The 16,100-nt window shown below is 40.6% G+C and overlaps 1 protein-coding gene across 2 annotated transcripts in view; it reads right to left on the bottom strand.

The window, feature by feature from the left end:
• Window positions 1-1,496: 1,496 nt before the first annotated feature.
• Window positions 1,497-16,100, bottom strand: part of sned1 (sushi, nidogen and EGF-like domains 1) — a 31,073-nt gene continuing 16,469 nt past the window's right edge. Inside the window, exons 12-30 of one of the 2 annotated variants that reach the window (XM_080877525.1) lie at window positions 15,819-15,950; window positions 15,403-15,522; window positions 14,956-15,072; window positions 14,127-14,270; window positions 11,443-11,556; window positions 10,975-11,088; window positions 10,173-10,289; window positions 9,795-10,082; window positions 9,004-9,187; window positions 8,667-8,779; window positions 7,548-7,826; window positions 7,330-7,450; window positions 7,145-7,227; window positions 6,076-6,174; window positions 5,768-5,884; window positions 2,530-2,617; window positions 2,350-2,429; window positions 2,234-2,261; window positions 1,497-2,123 (exon numbers count right to left, since the gene is read on the bottom strand). In XM_080877525.1, the coding sequence (XP_080733651.1) occupies window positions 2,236-2,261; window positions 2,350-2,429; window positions 2,530-2,617; window positions 5,768-5,884; window positions 6,076-6,174; window positions 7,145-7,227; window positions 7,330-7,450; window positions 7,548-7,826; window positions 8,667-8,779; window positions 9,004-9,187; window positions 9,795-10,082; window positions 10,173-10,289; window positions 10,975-11,088; window positions 11,443-11,556; window positions 14,127-14,270; window positions 14,956-15,072; window positions 15,403-15,522; window positions 15,819-15,950 (2,336 nt within the window). In that variant the 3' untranslated portion in view covers window positions 1,497-2,123; window positions 2,234-2,235. Of the gene's footprint in view, window positions 2,124-2,233; window positions 2,262-2,349; window positions 2,430-2,529; window positions 2,618-5,767; window positions 5,885-6,075; window positions 6,175-7,144; window positions 7,228-7,329; window positions 7,451-7,547; window positions 7,827-8,666; window positions 8,780-9,003; window positions 9,188-9,794; window positions 10,083-10,172; window positions 10,290-10,974; window positions 11,089-11,442; window positions 11,557-14,126; window positions 14,271-14,955; window positions 15,073-15,402; window positions 15,523-15,818; window positions 15,951-16,100 lie in introns of those variants that run through there. The other variant, XR_013971009.1, reaches the window with a different exon arrangement.

Here is a 16,100-nt window from a genome sequence, read left to right as displayed (position 1 = left end):
TCTCCTTTCTGACTGGGGTGATTGATTAACAAAACCCAAGGCATGCCCATGCTCTGTTTTCTTTCATGAAGTATGTCCCAAATTGGCCTAATTTAATGATTAAAGCTAAAGTTTGGATTTGGAGTCTTTAATTTTGCATCTCCGCCCACTTTTGCATGCTTCAGTAACTCAATAAACCAGACACACACAGGAACAAAGAGAAGAGCAGTGACGTTCAGTAGTAAACTTTTAAAAAAAAAGTCTCCATTAACAGAGTAAACAAAGTTGTGGGTGTTTTCTCTTCTTAAAATGAGCCTATTCTGCTTTTCCTTATTTTCTGTCAAACTTATACTGTAACACAGGTGGATGCTCATATTAAAAGTAGCCAGGGAGTGAGGTTGGGAGCCCAAAACTCAAGCTTCAGATTGCAGAGTTAGTGAACCAAAAACTGCAGTTGCTCAGATTCTTAAAGGCTGGCTCCAAAAGTGAGTCAGTTTCCGCAGATTCTCATGTTAAAATAGCCAATTTCAGCTATATAAACAATACTTTTACAGCCTGGTAAAGATTTTGAGCTCTGTAGTTAATTTCCTCCTTTATAACAAGCGGATAATTACTGGTCGGTCTCTTAGGCTTCACCTTTACCAAGCAGTGTCATTAAACTGTAGCACTTAACCATGTTTGAGCTGTTGGTGTATTTTGTAGCAGTTTTAATGCATTCATCTGGCTTGCTGTAAAGTGCACACCATCCAAGCGGTCTGTGTTTAAAGAGTGAAATTCCACGATATTTATTTGGATGTTGGTTTGGCATTAATCAGAAAATATCTCCATTTCTGTGAGCCGCTATACAATTTATAAATGCCACTTTATTAGCACCACACAAAAGTACTAATAAACTAAGTTGTCAGTGTTAGCTGATAGCTTAGCAATCTCTAAATATGGTAATTTATAGCTCTAAAAAAGCACAAAACAAACAGACGAACACAAATATAGTCATGCCTACAAATCTGAGTCTTCAAAATATAGATGCCAAGGTGGTCACATCTATCTTTTGCACATAGCCTATGGACATTTTTTCCTACTCTGGCTTTGCATGATGCCTATCAGTGAAACAGGATATCCCTAATATGGTCATCTGTGGCACACAACTCCACTTACTTGCTATTCAAACCATTTATGAGGGGCAACACATTAAAAGACATGAGCCAAACCAGCTTGTTTCAGACAGAGGGCGAACTGAGGCACTGCACCAAGACCCAGTTTAAGATAAGGATTATTGTGAGCCATGAACTAATGCTAAATTGTGCTAAGCTACTGTAATAGATTCCAAAAACAGTATAATGGCGCTAAAAATGAGTACAACCGCTCTCCTTTAATCTGTTAATAAAATACTTTTAGTATAGTTTTTGATGCTGTCAAAACACGATAGATTCAACACAGTGTGACAAATGATGGCAAGAACTGCAACACACACACAACAGGAATCATTTTAACATTTTTATTATTAAAATATTCACCTACAAAATGGCCTATAAACACTATTTACAGATTAGTGAGCAGCGACGCCTGCTGAGACACAGAGGAACATATTCTACACAGAAAACGCTGTGCATCATTGTCAGAGGACGAGATCAGTTTAAGGGTGAAAGTACACATTTCCTGCTGTCTTCGTAAGGAGATGATGGGACTGATGTAAGGAAAAGACTCTGCCTTTACTTCCCTGAGGGACAAACCTGCAGCTGAATCACAAACGTAAACCTCTCCGAATGTGTCAGCATTGGACGTTGAAATGAGGTATATAAGGTCTCTGATGCAGTGCAGTTGACTGCCTAGGATTCATATTTGCATACCATATGTGGTTGTATGAAACTCAGTCAGCAAACACTGCAAATGATACGTGATGCGGGACGTTTTTCATCTGACTGATCGTGCTACCGCGAGCTACAAAGGCAACTCTTGGGATGCAGCCTCATATTCAGATGGTTGATGGTTTGTTTGTGAAATGTTACAGTGGGCTCTGACAGGGTTTTTCAGCACAAAAAATGACCATAATCAGTTACTTCAAGTAGATTATAAACACCAAAATTGAAGTAAGGAGGTTTTTCACATGACAGTGATGACAGTCCTTTCTTCAGGCTCCAAGTGCTCTAGAGAGAGAGAGAGAAAAGAAAAGTCTCATTTTGAGGGTAAGTGCTGAAAATCTTGTGATCCTCTACAATAGCAGTTCATAAAAAGGGCTGAAAAAAAAATCACAAACCTTTATTGTTGTGTGTTTGTTCTTCTGGCTGTTAAGACAGTTAAAGTTAGTCTGTGAACAGCATTGCATTTGTTTATCGTCTTACAAATATTGCGCAGACAGATTGTTTAACTCACTCTGACTCTTCTTGGAAGGCGTCGGTTCACAAATCTCTCGATAACACACATCCTGCTGCACTTTATATGTCCTTTTATACCTACGAAAGAGAATGCAGGCACTTTTATTGGATCCATTAGGCCACACTTAAACATTTAATTCAAGCCCAGATTGGCAGACGTATGTTTGACGTGACTTACAGGTAATGGCACACACCACCCTCCCAGACGGGCACGCTCTTGGTTTCAGAGTACAGGCGGGTACACGGGTGTGGCACTCGCTGGCACGCTGCAAAAACAGAGGTTAAAGTTAAACAACATGAGGTCTGAGTGCTTTATCAGCAAAGGAAAAGTCTGCGGGATGGTTTAGGAGCAGAGCTTCTCTGCGGCTGATGGATGGCTTTAGGAAAGGAATGTTTAAACAATCTGACGCTGGATGTTTGGGTGCAGAGTCAGCGGGGAGGTGGGGTATGTGGACTGTGTCCTCACACACACATTCATCAGCATGTACATATAAGTGAAATAAAATATTCTTCTACTCTGTCTTTGGAGGAGGAGGTGCATGACTTGATTGTAATAAGGTTTATTCCCTTTTTGAGACATACTGTTCAGTCAGCGTTAGTCATTTCCAAATGCTTCGAATAAAGGCATGTGCATATTCTACTACAAACAGTTATACTGTGAAATAACCACAACAGTCATACCTTTTACAACCAACAATCATTAATATATAATAATAAATAATATTATTACAGTTGATTTGTATAGCACATTTTTAAAACCAGTGCTAAAAAAGAAACACAGAACTGAAGAACAAAGTAGGAGGAAATTATAATTAAAAAATTACAAATAATTTAAAATAAGTCATTCAAGTTTCAAGTGGACTGTCAAAATTAGAATAAGATACGACGTGATTCCAAATTGTAATGAATAACCTTGAATTAAGATAGAATCTAATTAAGCTACTTGTTTAAACCAAGAATCAATGTGGAAAAAAATGATGGGCTAGTCCATTTTTGCTGAAATTTCATTGCAGCACAGTATCAGACCACCTAAAGAGCAGCATCTGAGACCTTACACACTATGCTGAGATGCATAGTGTGCAAAAGTCACCAACTCTCTGCTAACTCAAAAACTACTGGGCTACAACCTTTGGCATGAACATCAGCACAAAAACTGTATGCTGGGAGCTTCATGGTATGGGGTTTTTACGGCTCCTGTAGCTTTAACGTGCTGGTGACTCAGTATTTTTGTTCATATAGGGTAGTTTTAAAGCATGCCTTCAGTTGAAAACTGCAAAACAAATGACAATGTGTTCAAAATATTCTGCGTTGGGTTCACTGATTCATTTCTACAACGTCTCTCCTGATTATCTCCAGCTTTGCCTCTGCAATCTAATTTCTACACTTCTCTAAACGTGGCTACATTTCTCTGTGAGCATATCATCCATGCATGATTCATGATGCGATTTAAAGTAGCTTAGTTATCCTTAAATTTATTGTGTAGCCTGTAAAAGTGGCCCAGCAAATAGGTTCATCAATCACATAAGACTGACTCTTGAAGTGACTTGAGCCAAATGCTGTAAAAGTTGGTTGCCTGTCCAGTTCATATGCTCTGACACTGTCTATCTATCTCTGTGTTGGCCCTGTGATGAACTGCGAACCAGGTCAGCATGCATGGATATCCCCTCCTTATGTGTCTCCACAAATCTAACAGCAACAATCAGGTTAAGGGTGAGTGAGGGTGGTTATCAACTCAATAAATTAATCAAGACTTTCCCAATCTACCAGTGAATGCATACAAAAGGAAAGAGGCAGGGTTGACAGCATCAAATCACTCACAAACATGGACAGGTTGACTGATGGCAGAGTAACTCGTTTTATCCTGACTGTTAGGGTAAGTGAATCCAGACAGAAGGATATTGAACCTCCTTCATGAAGCTGGTTGCACTCAGTAGCCTGAGTTTTGCTGGTACTAAAACACTTAAAGTTGCCTTGTCCTTTAATTTGTCAGCCATCGCGTATTAAATCCATTAAAACTAATTTCTGACTCTTGTGAACTACTTACAATTTGCAAAGTAGTTTCTAAGTGTAAACATTTTAAATGAAACCCTAAACGAGTACGATTTTTCTGTCACAGGAAAGATTCGAACTTAAACCAAGATGCCTACAGTGTGTAGAAGTGCAGATCTCTCCTGAACATCCATAAGAAACACTGAGTTATAAATTTGACAGTAGCTCCCAAAAGAATGTGAGGAAGGTGGCTCAGTGCACACAGGCCAGTGCTGTGCGAATCGAGTGATGGTGTATTTGTGTTGTTTATCGTGCCTCTGACCTGTAAGAGCCATTCATAAATGTCAGAGGGGTCAATTCGCAGTGGATTGTGGCTCCTGCTTTTAAGATAATGAAGGTCTATACATAGCTCACTGCTCTCACGTTGACATTTCATGACAGCATGCAAATCTAACATAAATGAGTCGATGTTCACAACCTGAGAGGCTGCACTGATAGAGTGGCATTATTTATACTGTGACGTAGAGGAGGGTTTGTATCGATCCAAGCATGCGTTGCTGAAAGACACGGTGGGATGTGAGCATTCGCACATGCTCATGGTCCCCAGAGGATGAACCTAACAACCCTTCACTGAACTGTCACCTACCTCTCCATCAAAGATATTCATGATTGCCCGAGCATGTATTCCACTGATCCCTAAACATCGTCTCTAGCACCACAAATAGACTGTATTGAAAAGATGGATGCTGCCACTGTGACATCACCTGGTTTCTGCACCCTGCATTGTGAAACTTTATTGTTAGCTATTCGACTACTACCGTGTTGTTTTTTAGAAGACTGAAGTCACGTTATTATTTGGCGGAGAGGGTGGACTACTAACTATAAGTTGTTTTTTTACTTAATTATTAATTATTGTCAATTATTCTCAGAGTGGGCGGCGCTACTGGGTGTATATTGTACGTCAGGTCTCTACTGAAATGGGGTATAGTCCAGTGCAGATTTGACTCTTTGGTTGTTAAGATTTCATTTTTGCATCATCATCTTTCTACAGTTAGGTTTATAGTTTAATGGTATAATCTGAGAAAATATAAGTCTGTGTCACAGCTAGTGTAGTCTCATGCTTGCTGAGTGAAATTCTAGGAATTTGTTAGTAGTAGTTGGTGTAATCCACCTCCACTTATGAATGTAGCTTCATACATTCATTGAAGATAACTTTGCACCCTCTCATTCAAATATGGCCACTTCTGACTCCAAAAAACGAACATGGCAGCAGTAACTATTAACACTGAGGCTTTCAAAACCAGCTGTGATGTCAGGGTGGCTACATCCATCTTTTATATACAGGCTTTAGTTCTTTTACAGGATTTGCCAAAAAGCAGCTGACTCATCCCACCCTGAACGTGTAGAGAAGTTGAACATAAACTTACACAGTTCACACTGCCTGCCCTTGAACCCGTCTGCGCAGTCGCAGATGAAGGTGTCGCCTCCGTTCACACACGTACCTCCGTTCTGGCAGGGCAGACTGCGGCAGTCCTGGGGCGACTCTATGAGACAACAGCTGCCATTAACATCCTCAGCTCAGGTTTCAGGCTCACTCTTCCACATTATCCACAGCTGATAGCATGTGTTGATAGCCTCCAGCTCTACCCCCACACAACACAACATGAGTGTCATGTGTAGAAGAGGCTCATCGCTGGGATCAGCTTACATGAGAGGATGTGTAAAAAACACCTACCAAGCTTTGTTCTTAAAGCTTCTTCTCGGATCTCCAGCGCAAGGCTGATTTTGTTTGTTGTTTCTTCCATCTTCTCTAACCTAACTGGTGGCTCAGGTTCTGTAAGGTAAAGCATTTCCTGTTAGAATCATCACGAAAAAAACAAATTAAAAGTCGGAAAGGTGAAATTTAAGTGTTAACTGAGATTTTGAGGAGGTTTCTACGTACCAGTCCCTTAGCTTGAAACAACCACTGATTTAACAGAATGGTTAAAACGTATTACAGCATCATGGGTGCATGTGCAGAGGATTAAAACTGCTAAACTTGTAAATAAAAAAGACTGAAATAATAATATTAATAATAATTGCTGCCATTTATCCCATTCATTGTTATTCATTATTTTATTATTCTTTTATTATATATATTTTTAATTATATTATAATTTGGAGTTTGTTTGTTTTTTACCAGTTTTTATCAGTTTTTCGAGTTGATTGTCTATTGCTAAAAAAATATTTCCACTCTTTTCTTAGGGTTTATGGCATCTCCTTGTTGTTGTTTTTTAAGTTATATGTATTTATTCCTTTTTTTAAATTAATTTGACTTGTGTCAAATTAATAAATAAATAATACATTAATTAATAAATTAATTAATAAATCACTTTCGCAATCCTATTGTTTTTCTCTTTTTTTAAAAAAAAAAATCTGTTATTACTGTGTCTTAATTATCATAATAATTCATTTGCTGACATCTGTCTATTGATATAGGTACTGATTTTCAAATTTAATTTTGGTTGGGGGTTTTTTCAACAACTAAAATGCCCATAAAACTAAAAAATTGACAGAAAGAACTGCGTTCTTACTAATGTAGAATGAATCCATTAAAATACACAGCAGCACTTACTGAGAAAAAATCTGAATAGCCTGGACAACTCCCCTAGCAACGGGGGGAGTTTTTCAGGTGACTCAGGAGTAAAAATTTAAAATACTCCAAAATATTTCATTGATTTTTGTTCCTGGTTTATGGCTAAGTGTTCATATTATCCAAATATTTTAAAATATAGGGTGACACTCACATAGTTGCTTATACTTACTAGTTCGATGCCGGATGGGTTTTCGAGGCAGGTGAGTGAACTTTGCTGTTATCTTTCCCCTCCTGTCAATGAGTTCTGTGTATCTGCAGCACAGATTAACAAAATGCTATCTGGTTAGCATTAACTGTTGATCTACTGTTATATATTTAAAGCAGTTATAATAGTAACTGACATGCTACATGTACCTGGGTAGTTCCTCTGAGTTTTCTTCTTCTGCTGTGCCTGCCACGTCCTGAGGCTGAGATGGGGTATCTTGTCTTGTCCCTGCTGGTCTTTCTCTCCTTCCCGGTCTGACCGGCATTGGCACTACATGGAAAGAAAAAAAAACATTTCAGGATTCGGGAAATTCAGATTTCAAATTTGAAAGGAAAAAAACAAATCCAGGTGATTGCACACAGCTCACAGGTAGTGAAGGCAAGGTGCTGAGGCACGCTGTGGATCTGCTCCGGCCCCGTGTTTCTGACCGACGTGAGGGCAACGTAGTAGTGCTGCCCTGGGGTCAGCTCACGGAGGGTGTACGATCCCACTCTCCCGTTGGGCAAGAAGCGACTCCTGGTATTCAACCCTCGGGTCACGTTGACCACAAAGCCGTCTGAGACGTGTCTCGGGTGGCGGCTCCAGGTGATCAAGGCTGAGTTTGGGGTCACGTGTGAGAGGGAGAGGTTCTGTGGGGGAAGAGGCCCTGAGGGTAACACATCCAGAGGGTCAAATGATTGTATTAAATGGATTAAAATAATCTCTTTCCTTGGCTGAGTTTCCTCAAATGATTAGGTAGCTTTTTTGCTCTGGCCTGTACAAGGCCTTGTCTGGAGAAAGTTTTGGAGACTATAGAAATGTCTCAAATATCATAAAATGTATATAAAATATGATCAATGACATTATACTTGTGGTTAGGCTTCAAACCTTTTTGATAAAACTTAGAGCTAGAGCGGGATCAGTTATTCTACTATAGACTTCTCGTGATGCACTGGGCACTTATCCACTCTCCTTTTTTCAATTTCCATTTTATTATGCATTTCCTTAATTTTTTCCTTTTTCTTCCTGTTTTTTTACCTTTTTCGCTGCACGCACCTGCTTTTTTCTCTTTCCCCTCACCCCAATAGTAGTTGTCTATTCCTCCTGCAGCCAGTGTGTTTTTGAAGGTCTCTTCCTTTTACAGGGCAGCTCTTCCTTCCTTTCTAAATATGGCTCACAGGGGACCATCAGATAATGTAGCGTCATCTTCAGTACTTCCAGGCTTTTCCTGGCTCAAAATAGTAATTTGGGGGGGGGGGGGGACACGGACTGTTGATGATTGGTCTGCCCATCAGTGAGTCTGTGTTACCTGAGGGACCTACTTTAGTGTCCACCAGGTGGGGTGACAACAGCAACCCATTAGCCTTTTACAGCTGAGGCGTAAGAATGGTGAAAGATCGTTTTGGGTTTCTTTTTATGTTTTCTCATAATTGCGGAAATAAATACAAATAACAACATAAAGTTGTTGTATAAGCTCTTGTATTCGCTGCTGAGTGATGTAACCTACTTGTCCAGAATGACAGAGGTCCTGGTGAGTGGCTCATGGAGGGAAACTCATCTGGTCTGATTCCACTCTGAGTCAACACATCCACAGTGTACATCTGACCCGGCTGTAATGAGCTGTGAAAGGTTCACAAAGAGTCCGCATCAGTCATACCTCAACTTATCTGTTTCATGGTACCCTGTTAAAAGCTTAGTAAATTTGATGAAATGGCTCCCACTAGTGGCTGAAAGGGATATTACACCAAAACATTTAAAGCGGACCTCGGCAGCAACATTTGGTAGACACAAATGACCCGGCAGCATGTAAAAATAAAAGCTTGGTTTAAAGTGCTGCACCTGACCTGAAGGTGTACTCAGTAGTGCTCGTGTTGAGAACAGCAGTGCGACCCTCCCTCCCATCTGAAGGCAACAAGGACACGTGCACCCTGCTGACGGCTGCATGGCGGGCAGCCTGAACCAGCCACTGCAGCCACACCTGAGAGGAGGACACGTTGACCACCTGCAACTGCTCCGCCGGCTGGGGCCCTGCAGGGAAACATTCAAAGACAAAGAAATGCTTTCCGGTTCCAGGTGAACTACTTTTACTACTTTATTACCCACAAAAAAGTCATAAACATTGCTGGGCTCAACATTTCATAATGATTAACAGCTCCTTATTCAATGGTTTTCTTCACCTGCTTTTGAACTCACTGCGTTCCCACCTCTTTTAAAGAAAGCTCACCTTCATCGACATTCTGAACATTTCTATGACCAATTCGGATTTTTATAAAAAGGTTTAAAAACGGTTCAATCCATTTTTTTAATGTGTCAAAATGACATCTTTGACCATCTAACACATGCTCATGGTACAGTATTATTCTGGTCTGTGATTTTTTTCCCCCTGTAGGTGGTTGCTAGGCAACATTATAATGTCATCATATCTGATGTAGATGAGAGACATCATATTTTATTATTTAAATATTTTAGTCAGTTACTGTTACTGTCTTGGAGCAACTGTAACATACATCATTTCCTAAGGGATTAATAAAGTATTCTGATTCATCAAAGGTCTATAATCTATCTGTGTGCCTTAGTTGGTTGCTCAGCTTCTGAGATTATACTAAGACTACAGAGCATTAAAGAGCATGCTCACTGGTGCGTATTAGTGCTGTGGCAGGTTGGCTTGTGTCACTGCTGTTGGTTTTCAGCTTGATGGAGAAGGTGGAGATGTTGTACAGCAGGCCGGGCATCAGGCCTCGCATCACGTGGGTGGACTTCTGCCTGTCTAGGTAGTCTGTTTTGGAGTTGCTCTGACCCAGGGGAGCATAGGTGACGGCAAACATGCTGATCAGGTTGTTTGAGGGCTCCGGCTCATCCCAGCGCAGCTCCACCTCGCTTTCCTCCACACGCAGCACGTGAAGGCCGGGCGGGGGCAGCAGGTCTGGGGACAGTGGCAACTTTACATATCTAATCCGAATGTTAAGTGTGCTCTGAGTGTTGAGCGTGCTGAGTGGTGAGGCTGTCGACTGACCTTTCTCGCAGTCTTTGCCCGTGAGTCCCACTTTACACATGCAGTTGTAGTTTCCTCTCCTGTCGCTCCAGCAGCGGCCACGGTTCCCACAAGGTTTTAACACACACGGGTCCTCCACTGGTGGGCGACAAAGACAAACTAATGCAGCAACAGGATTCACCCGGGAACAGTGAGCAACCTTTGAAGTGTGCAAGCCCCTCTCAGTCTTGTTTATCAATAACCATCAATCAACCAAGCTATTTAGCAACTACAATAACTGAGTGCAGTTATCCATTTATCTATTATATCTTATTCATAAATATTTTTCTAATGGGTCTACTTGTTTTTAGCATATTTACACTGTTTTGGTTATCTATGACAGATTTTTATGTGCTCCAGTTCGCATATAATAGATCCCAAAAAATGCATGACAGTGTGTGTGAGGCAAATGAAGCATTATAAGTATGCAGGAGTAAATCAAAGATGGATGTAGTGTCCGGATCTGCAAAGCGAAGCCAAAAGAGGGGCCTTAAACCTGCTTTCTTTTCCAAGTCCAGCAGAGGGCAGCAAAAAGACTTCTAGTTGTATAGAAGTCAATGGGAATTTATCTGTGACTTCAGAAAACACTCTACCGAACACCTTAAAGGCTTAGATAATAGTTTCAAGGCATGTTGAATAAGGTGCGAGGAAGCAACCTCACACCCTTTTTATATGTACAATAAACTTCTTCTGTACTTAACTTTAGCTAAACTCAGTAAACTCAGGGTTATTAAAAACTGGATATCATACATAACATCACATAACATCAGCACAACATACTTACACATCTGGCACTGATCCCCAAAGAAGCCGTCTTTACACATGCAAAGATAGTTTCTTCTGTAACCCCGACACACGCCTCCATTCAGACAGGGGTTGGACTCGCACATGTCCTGCTCTGCACACAGACATTTTACAGTGTGGCAGAATTTATTAACAATGCATTCAGCTATCTTCACAACAATTTACCATTGGAGAGAGAAAGCCTTTTACAGGGTAAAGAGGCTTTTTGGATGATGTTATAATCAGCTGGTTTCAACAACATCGACCAGAAGTCACTTATGAAAATAAAAATGTATTAGTAGGTAGGAGCCCGGCCGATCCTCACACGTTCCTCTGTTAATGCACGGCTCCGACAGGCACTCGTTTATGTCTTAAGGCGATAAAGATGCACACATAAGTAAACACGTGCCTGTGTACAGGTGGTCCAAGTGAACGTATTTGTAAGTGTAAGCTTTCGATTGATCCTTACCTATCTGGCAGCGGTTTCCGCTGAAGCCACTGGCGCACACACACTGGTAGGATCCGATCTTATTTCGACACGTGCCTCCGTTAAGACAAGGCTGGGATAAGCACTCGTTGATCTCTGTGACAATGCAGAAATTAACAAATTAGTATGAATAAAGATAACAAGGTCATTCAATCTCAATTCAGCTGATCTTTAGAACATTTTCTGCTCAATCATCTCCAATTTCCAGGAAATTTTTATGGTTCGCACATGAAGTTCACACATATATGATGACTGAGTGAAATTTTAGCCTCAGATTTCAAATACACTTTTTTGAAAAATAGTCCATCGACCCAATTTCGGGCCTTTTTCTCGCAGTACTTTTATATAATCTATATCTAAAAAACCTGAATTAGCTGAATTTCACAATAATGTAAAAAAGAAAAAAGCTACATGAAAAACATGAAATTCTTCATCACAAAATGAAGAAAATACTACTTTAATTCAGCTCTCAGGCTGGATTGAGCAAATATGACAAGTTGCACCACAAAGAGAAAAATATCAGTTGATAGTCTAATCCAAATAGAACAAAATCCTGGAGTTTCCAGATGTTACTCTAGAACTCAGAAAATCACTTTCTTAAATATATGCACATCTTTCATTTCCTAGACCTGTCGTGGTAACTGGGGTTTCCATGAAAAATCAATTAGTACCTCCCACCTGACTCCCTCTGCTCGTTTTTACGTTCAACATAAAAAAATTACATTTTGTGTTTTTTAATTTCCATTATTTTCTGAATAAAAAGGGACATACCATCTTCTGCACAAAGAAAACTGTCACAACCAATGCAATGAAGCAAAAACTGCAAAGACAGCATTCACAGCTCACATGACCCCTTCTGAGACCTTGAAGATCTCACGATTTTTGATCATTGTGATGTCTATCACAAACTATCATAGAGAAGATGTGAACACCATTGTTGTTTCACAGCCGTTAACTACATTCACAGATGTTAAAATATGACAGCAACAGAAAATTAATTTGACACAGAAGCAATCATGGTTAGAACATCAGCCTGGAATCAGATCGTCAGTAAGTCTGAGACATTTCGTATGTTGTAACTTGTTTTGAGCAGCCGCCCATCCCACATGGTGATATGATCTTTGAGAGTTTTACCCAAAAAGCATTTTTGGAGTTTTATCCAGTGAATTATCAGAAAATAGATCAAACATCCAGGGAATAAGTGCATATTTCTGTGGGTCACAGGTAATTAATTTGTTGGAGCGTTAGATCCCCATGACACTGATGTTCGAAGACAAAAAGAACAAAGACAAAACTGCGGCTTTAGACTGAAACACTTGGAGTGATTTAGCAGCATTTTGCAGTCCTGAAAGTTAATAGGGAAAAAGTCAACCCCATCCTCATGCCTGTGCATTTCAAAGGTCTATAACTTGGAAAAAAATTGCATGAAGGTGAAACTTCCTCAAATATAACAAATATAAACAATAAAAATGTCTGATTCTGAGGGAGTTGGATTGAAACATTTTCCAAATTTGATTGATTTCATGTGGAATGACCCTGGGATCTTTTTTGAGGAGCCATCCACGTGTCCAGATGTGTTACAGACCTTAAAAACAGGCAGCTGGATCCAGTCTCCATTAACACAATCTCCCAGTAACTTCGTACTTTTCTTTAATGACCTTTTGTCTTGTTATTTTTTAAACAAAAACAAAACGATAACTAAATAAAAACCAGTGAACGAGGACAAATACAATGATGAAATGTATTGACATTTTTGTAAACTGGAGACATGAGATCCAGTCAGAACTAATTAAGTTTGTAGTTTGGAAGTGATCTAACCAGAAGTAATCTCCTGGTGCGATAAGGTTAGACATGCACATTTGATCTGACCCTGGGAAACAGTACAAGCAGCTCCCATGCTCCTTGTTTTTCATGAAAACGTGGCAAAATGTCAATGTTGGGGAGGAAGAGAAGAGTAGACATGTGAACACATTTTGCATTTGACTTTTTGTAAACCGTGTGGAGCAACTCTCACCAGTAAAAACAACAAACTTTTGAACTTTAGATTATAACTGAATCTACTTTGGATTTTGTCTGCTATAATCTTACGATCAAAATCAAAATTTGCTTCCCAATAATGAACACTGCCTGAATGCCACTGATGCTCTGGGTGGCTCTGGGAACAGACGTAAAGCCCGGGTGGCATATGTACTCTGGCATGGAGCCTGGTGTTGTTGAGGAGAACTGGACCTCTGTGTGCTTGACCTGTGGAGGTGACCCACAGCCCAGCTCTGAAACGGATACAAACATGGCGATAATGTCAGTGTGGCTGCATAGCAACACAAACTGAGGCTTAAACGAGCTCTTCCACGACACACTAACAGCAACAGAGGTGTTTTCCATTCAGGCGCCTAAAATTACCTCCAGCATGCTGCTACAGTGTGTAGACGTGAATCACCGGGTCTAATCAGGTCTCACTTTTTATAGGTTATGCAGCCGTTCTATATCTGTAAATGTGGGGCCTCTAGAGCAGCAACACTGCTAAGATTATCTTCAGACAGAAAGCCAGTATCTGTACACTTGAGCGCTCAGGATATCCCCTGTATGTTCCAATCAGCTAAGGTCAACATTGTATAAACACCAGCATCAGACTGGCATTGCTGTGTGGTGACATACAGTCTCCCTACCTGCAGAGGTATGCACCGCGCTCCTGTTTATTTCACAGTGCCTGCCGCTGTAGGCATCGGTGCATTCACACTTGTACTTTCCTATGTAGTGAAAACACGTCCCACCATTCAGACAGGGGCTGGAGGCACAGGGGTCCGGCTTCCCTGGAACAAAACATCCACATAATAAAACAGAACTTGAAGCTTTTTCATGGTAACATGAATTAATCCCATTTAATCCCTTTGACGTGTAAACTTACACGCTAAGGATGTCGTAGTGAGAGCAGACAGCTTATAAGTCTATAAGCAAGACTGAGAGTCGAAGCAGAGGTTTGGATTTTGAAGAGTTTGTCATCTCGTTCCTCCTGACGTTTACACCAGGGGGAAAATGACGCCAAGGCCACCTGGAAATACCCTCATACCCTCAGTGGACAGTCCACCACTCACTACCATTAAAAAAATGCTATTTTTTTTTAGTTACCTTAACTTTAGCTTATTAAAGATTTGATGGATTTCCGGCTCCTACTCGATGATCTGATATTGGCATGTAGATGTCTCCAGGACTGGACTTCAGTTAAACGTGTGACATTTTGGGCCTTATAACCGAAATTAAATTAAAATGAACTGAACATACTTCAAATATATTTTACTGGTGATACTTCTGCACTTTTCCTTAAGCAGTATTACAATGGTTAGACTTTAAACTGACTTGCTCGGTTTAAAAGACACTTAAACAGATGTATTAGTGACAAGGTTATCTGATGAAAGGACTGCCGTGTATTTCTGTACCTGCTTTCACGTAAATTTGAGAGTTAAAGTTTGTAAATTACAGTGGAAGGTTGGCACCCACCCACTTCGCAGTGTTTTCCTGTGAACCTGTAAGGACACACACATCGGTAACTGTCAGCCTCTTCCTTACAGGAGCCTCCGTTGCGACAGGGCCCAGAAGCACAGGTATTGAGTCTAACTGGAAGGAGACAGGGAAAAGGGAATCCTTGAAGCAGAGACCACTCCAGCTTTTAATCACACAAAATAAACCTGTTCCAGTACATTGCAATTCAAATCATAATTCAGGAAAATAGCTCATAACTCAGCCATAAGTACAAATTATCTTAAGCCTTTCAGCGCTGCAATATTTCAAGCAGCATTACAAGTAATGGCATGTTTCCTGGTGCTTTAAAGCTGCATTTGGGTTTGAGCCCGCAGTAATAACGCACAAACCTAAAGGATGTTTTTGTCACGGTGCTTCATGAATTCACACACAAGCATTCCTTTTTAAAAAAAGAGATGGTACTACCTTTCTCACAGTTCTTCCCCCAGTATCCGTACTTGCACTCGCAGGTGTAGCCTCCGTCAAGCTCATAGCAGTAGCCGCCATTCAGACAGGGAGAGGAATCGCAGACCGATTCGGGCTGTACTGAAAAACACACACCGAGACTTGACTGTGTTCCACTGCGCTGGGAAAACTTTATTCAAGCACATGGGTTCGGTCCAGATTTAAAAGGAAACACAGATTATTTGTCATTTTATGACTGGATCAATTATAAAATCTCATAAGCGCCTCCAATAACAGCATCAATCATCTATAAATTTCTCCCCACGTCGTAAATACAACCGTTTCTTTTAAAGTGAATAAAAAATGTGTTTTGTTGCAATAGCAACCAGCTGCTCGCGCACTAACACTGCTGTTGGGTTGGTGCCTGAGCCTCTTACCATAGGGGTAAAAGTCTTTGTGGTCCAGCTCCACTCTCGTCTGACATGTGCACAGGTACGCTCCTCCGTACTCCAAACACGGATTTCCATCAGGACACGATCTGCCGTTACTGCATGGCATCTGGGTCACTTCTGAGGGAGAGAGGGGTTAAAAAGTGTTTGAAAAATGACTTCTGCTTCATTTCTATGAGACTCAAGAACCAAGAGAACCAAGAACAAGGCAAGGAAATCCCCAGAAAATCAGAACATTTGATCATGCATAAAAGAAACATAAAAACAGCA

This window comes from Rhamphochromis sp. 'chilingali' (assembly GCF_963969265.1).
Source record: "Rhamphochromis sp. 'chilingali' genome assembly, chromosome: 3".
In the NCBI taxonomy this organism is placed as follows: Eukaryota; Metazoa; Chordata; class Actinopteri; order Cichliformes; family Cichlidae; genus Rhamphochromis; species Rhamphochromis sp. 'chilingali'.
The sequence above is the reverse complement of the archived record's forward strand: the minus strand, read 5'-3'. Positions and strand labels throughout refer to the sequence as shown.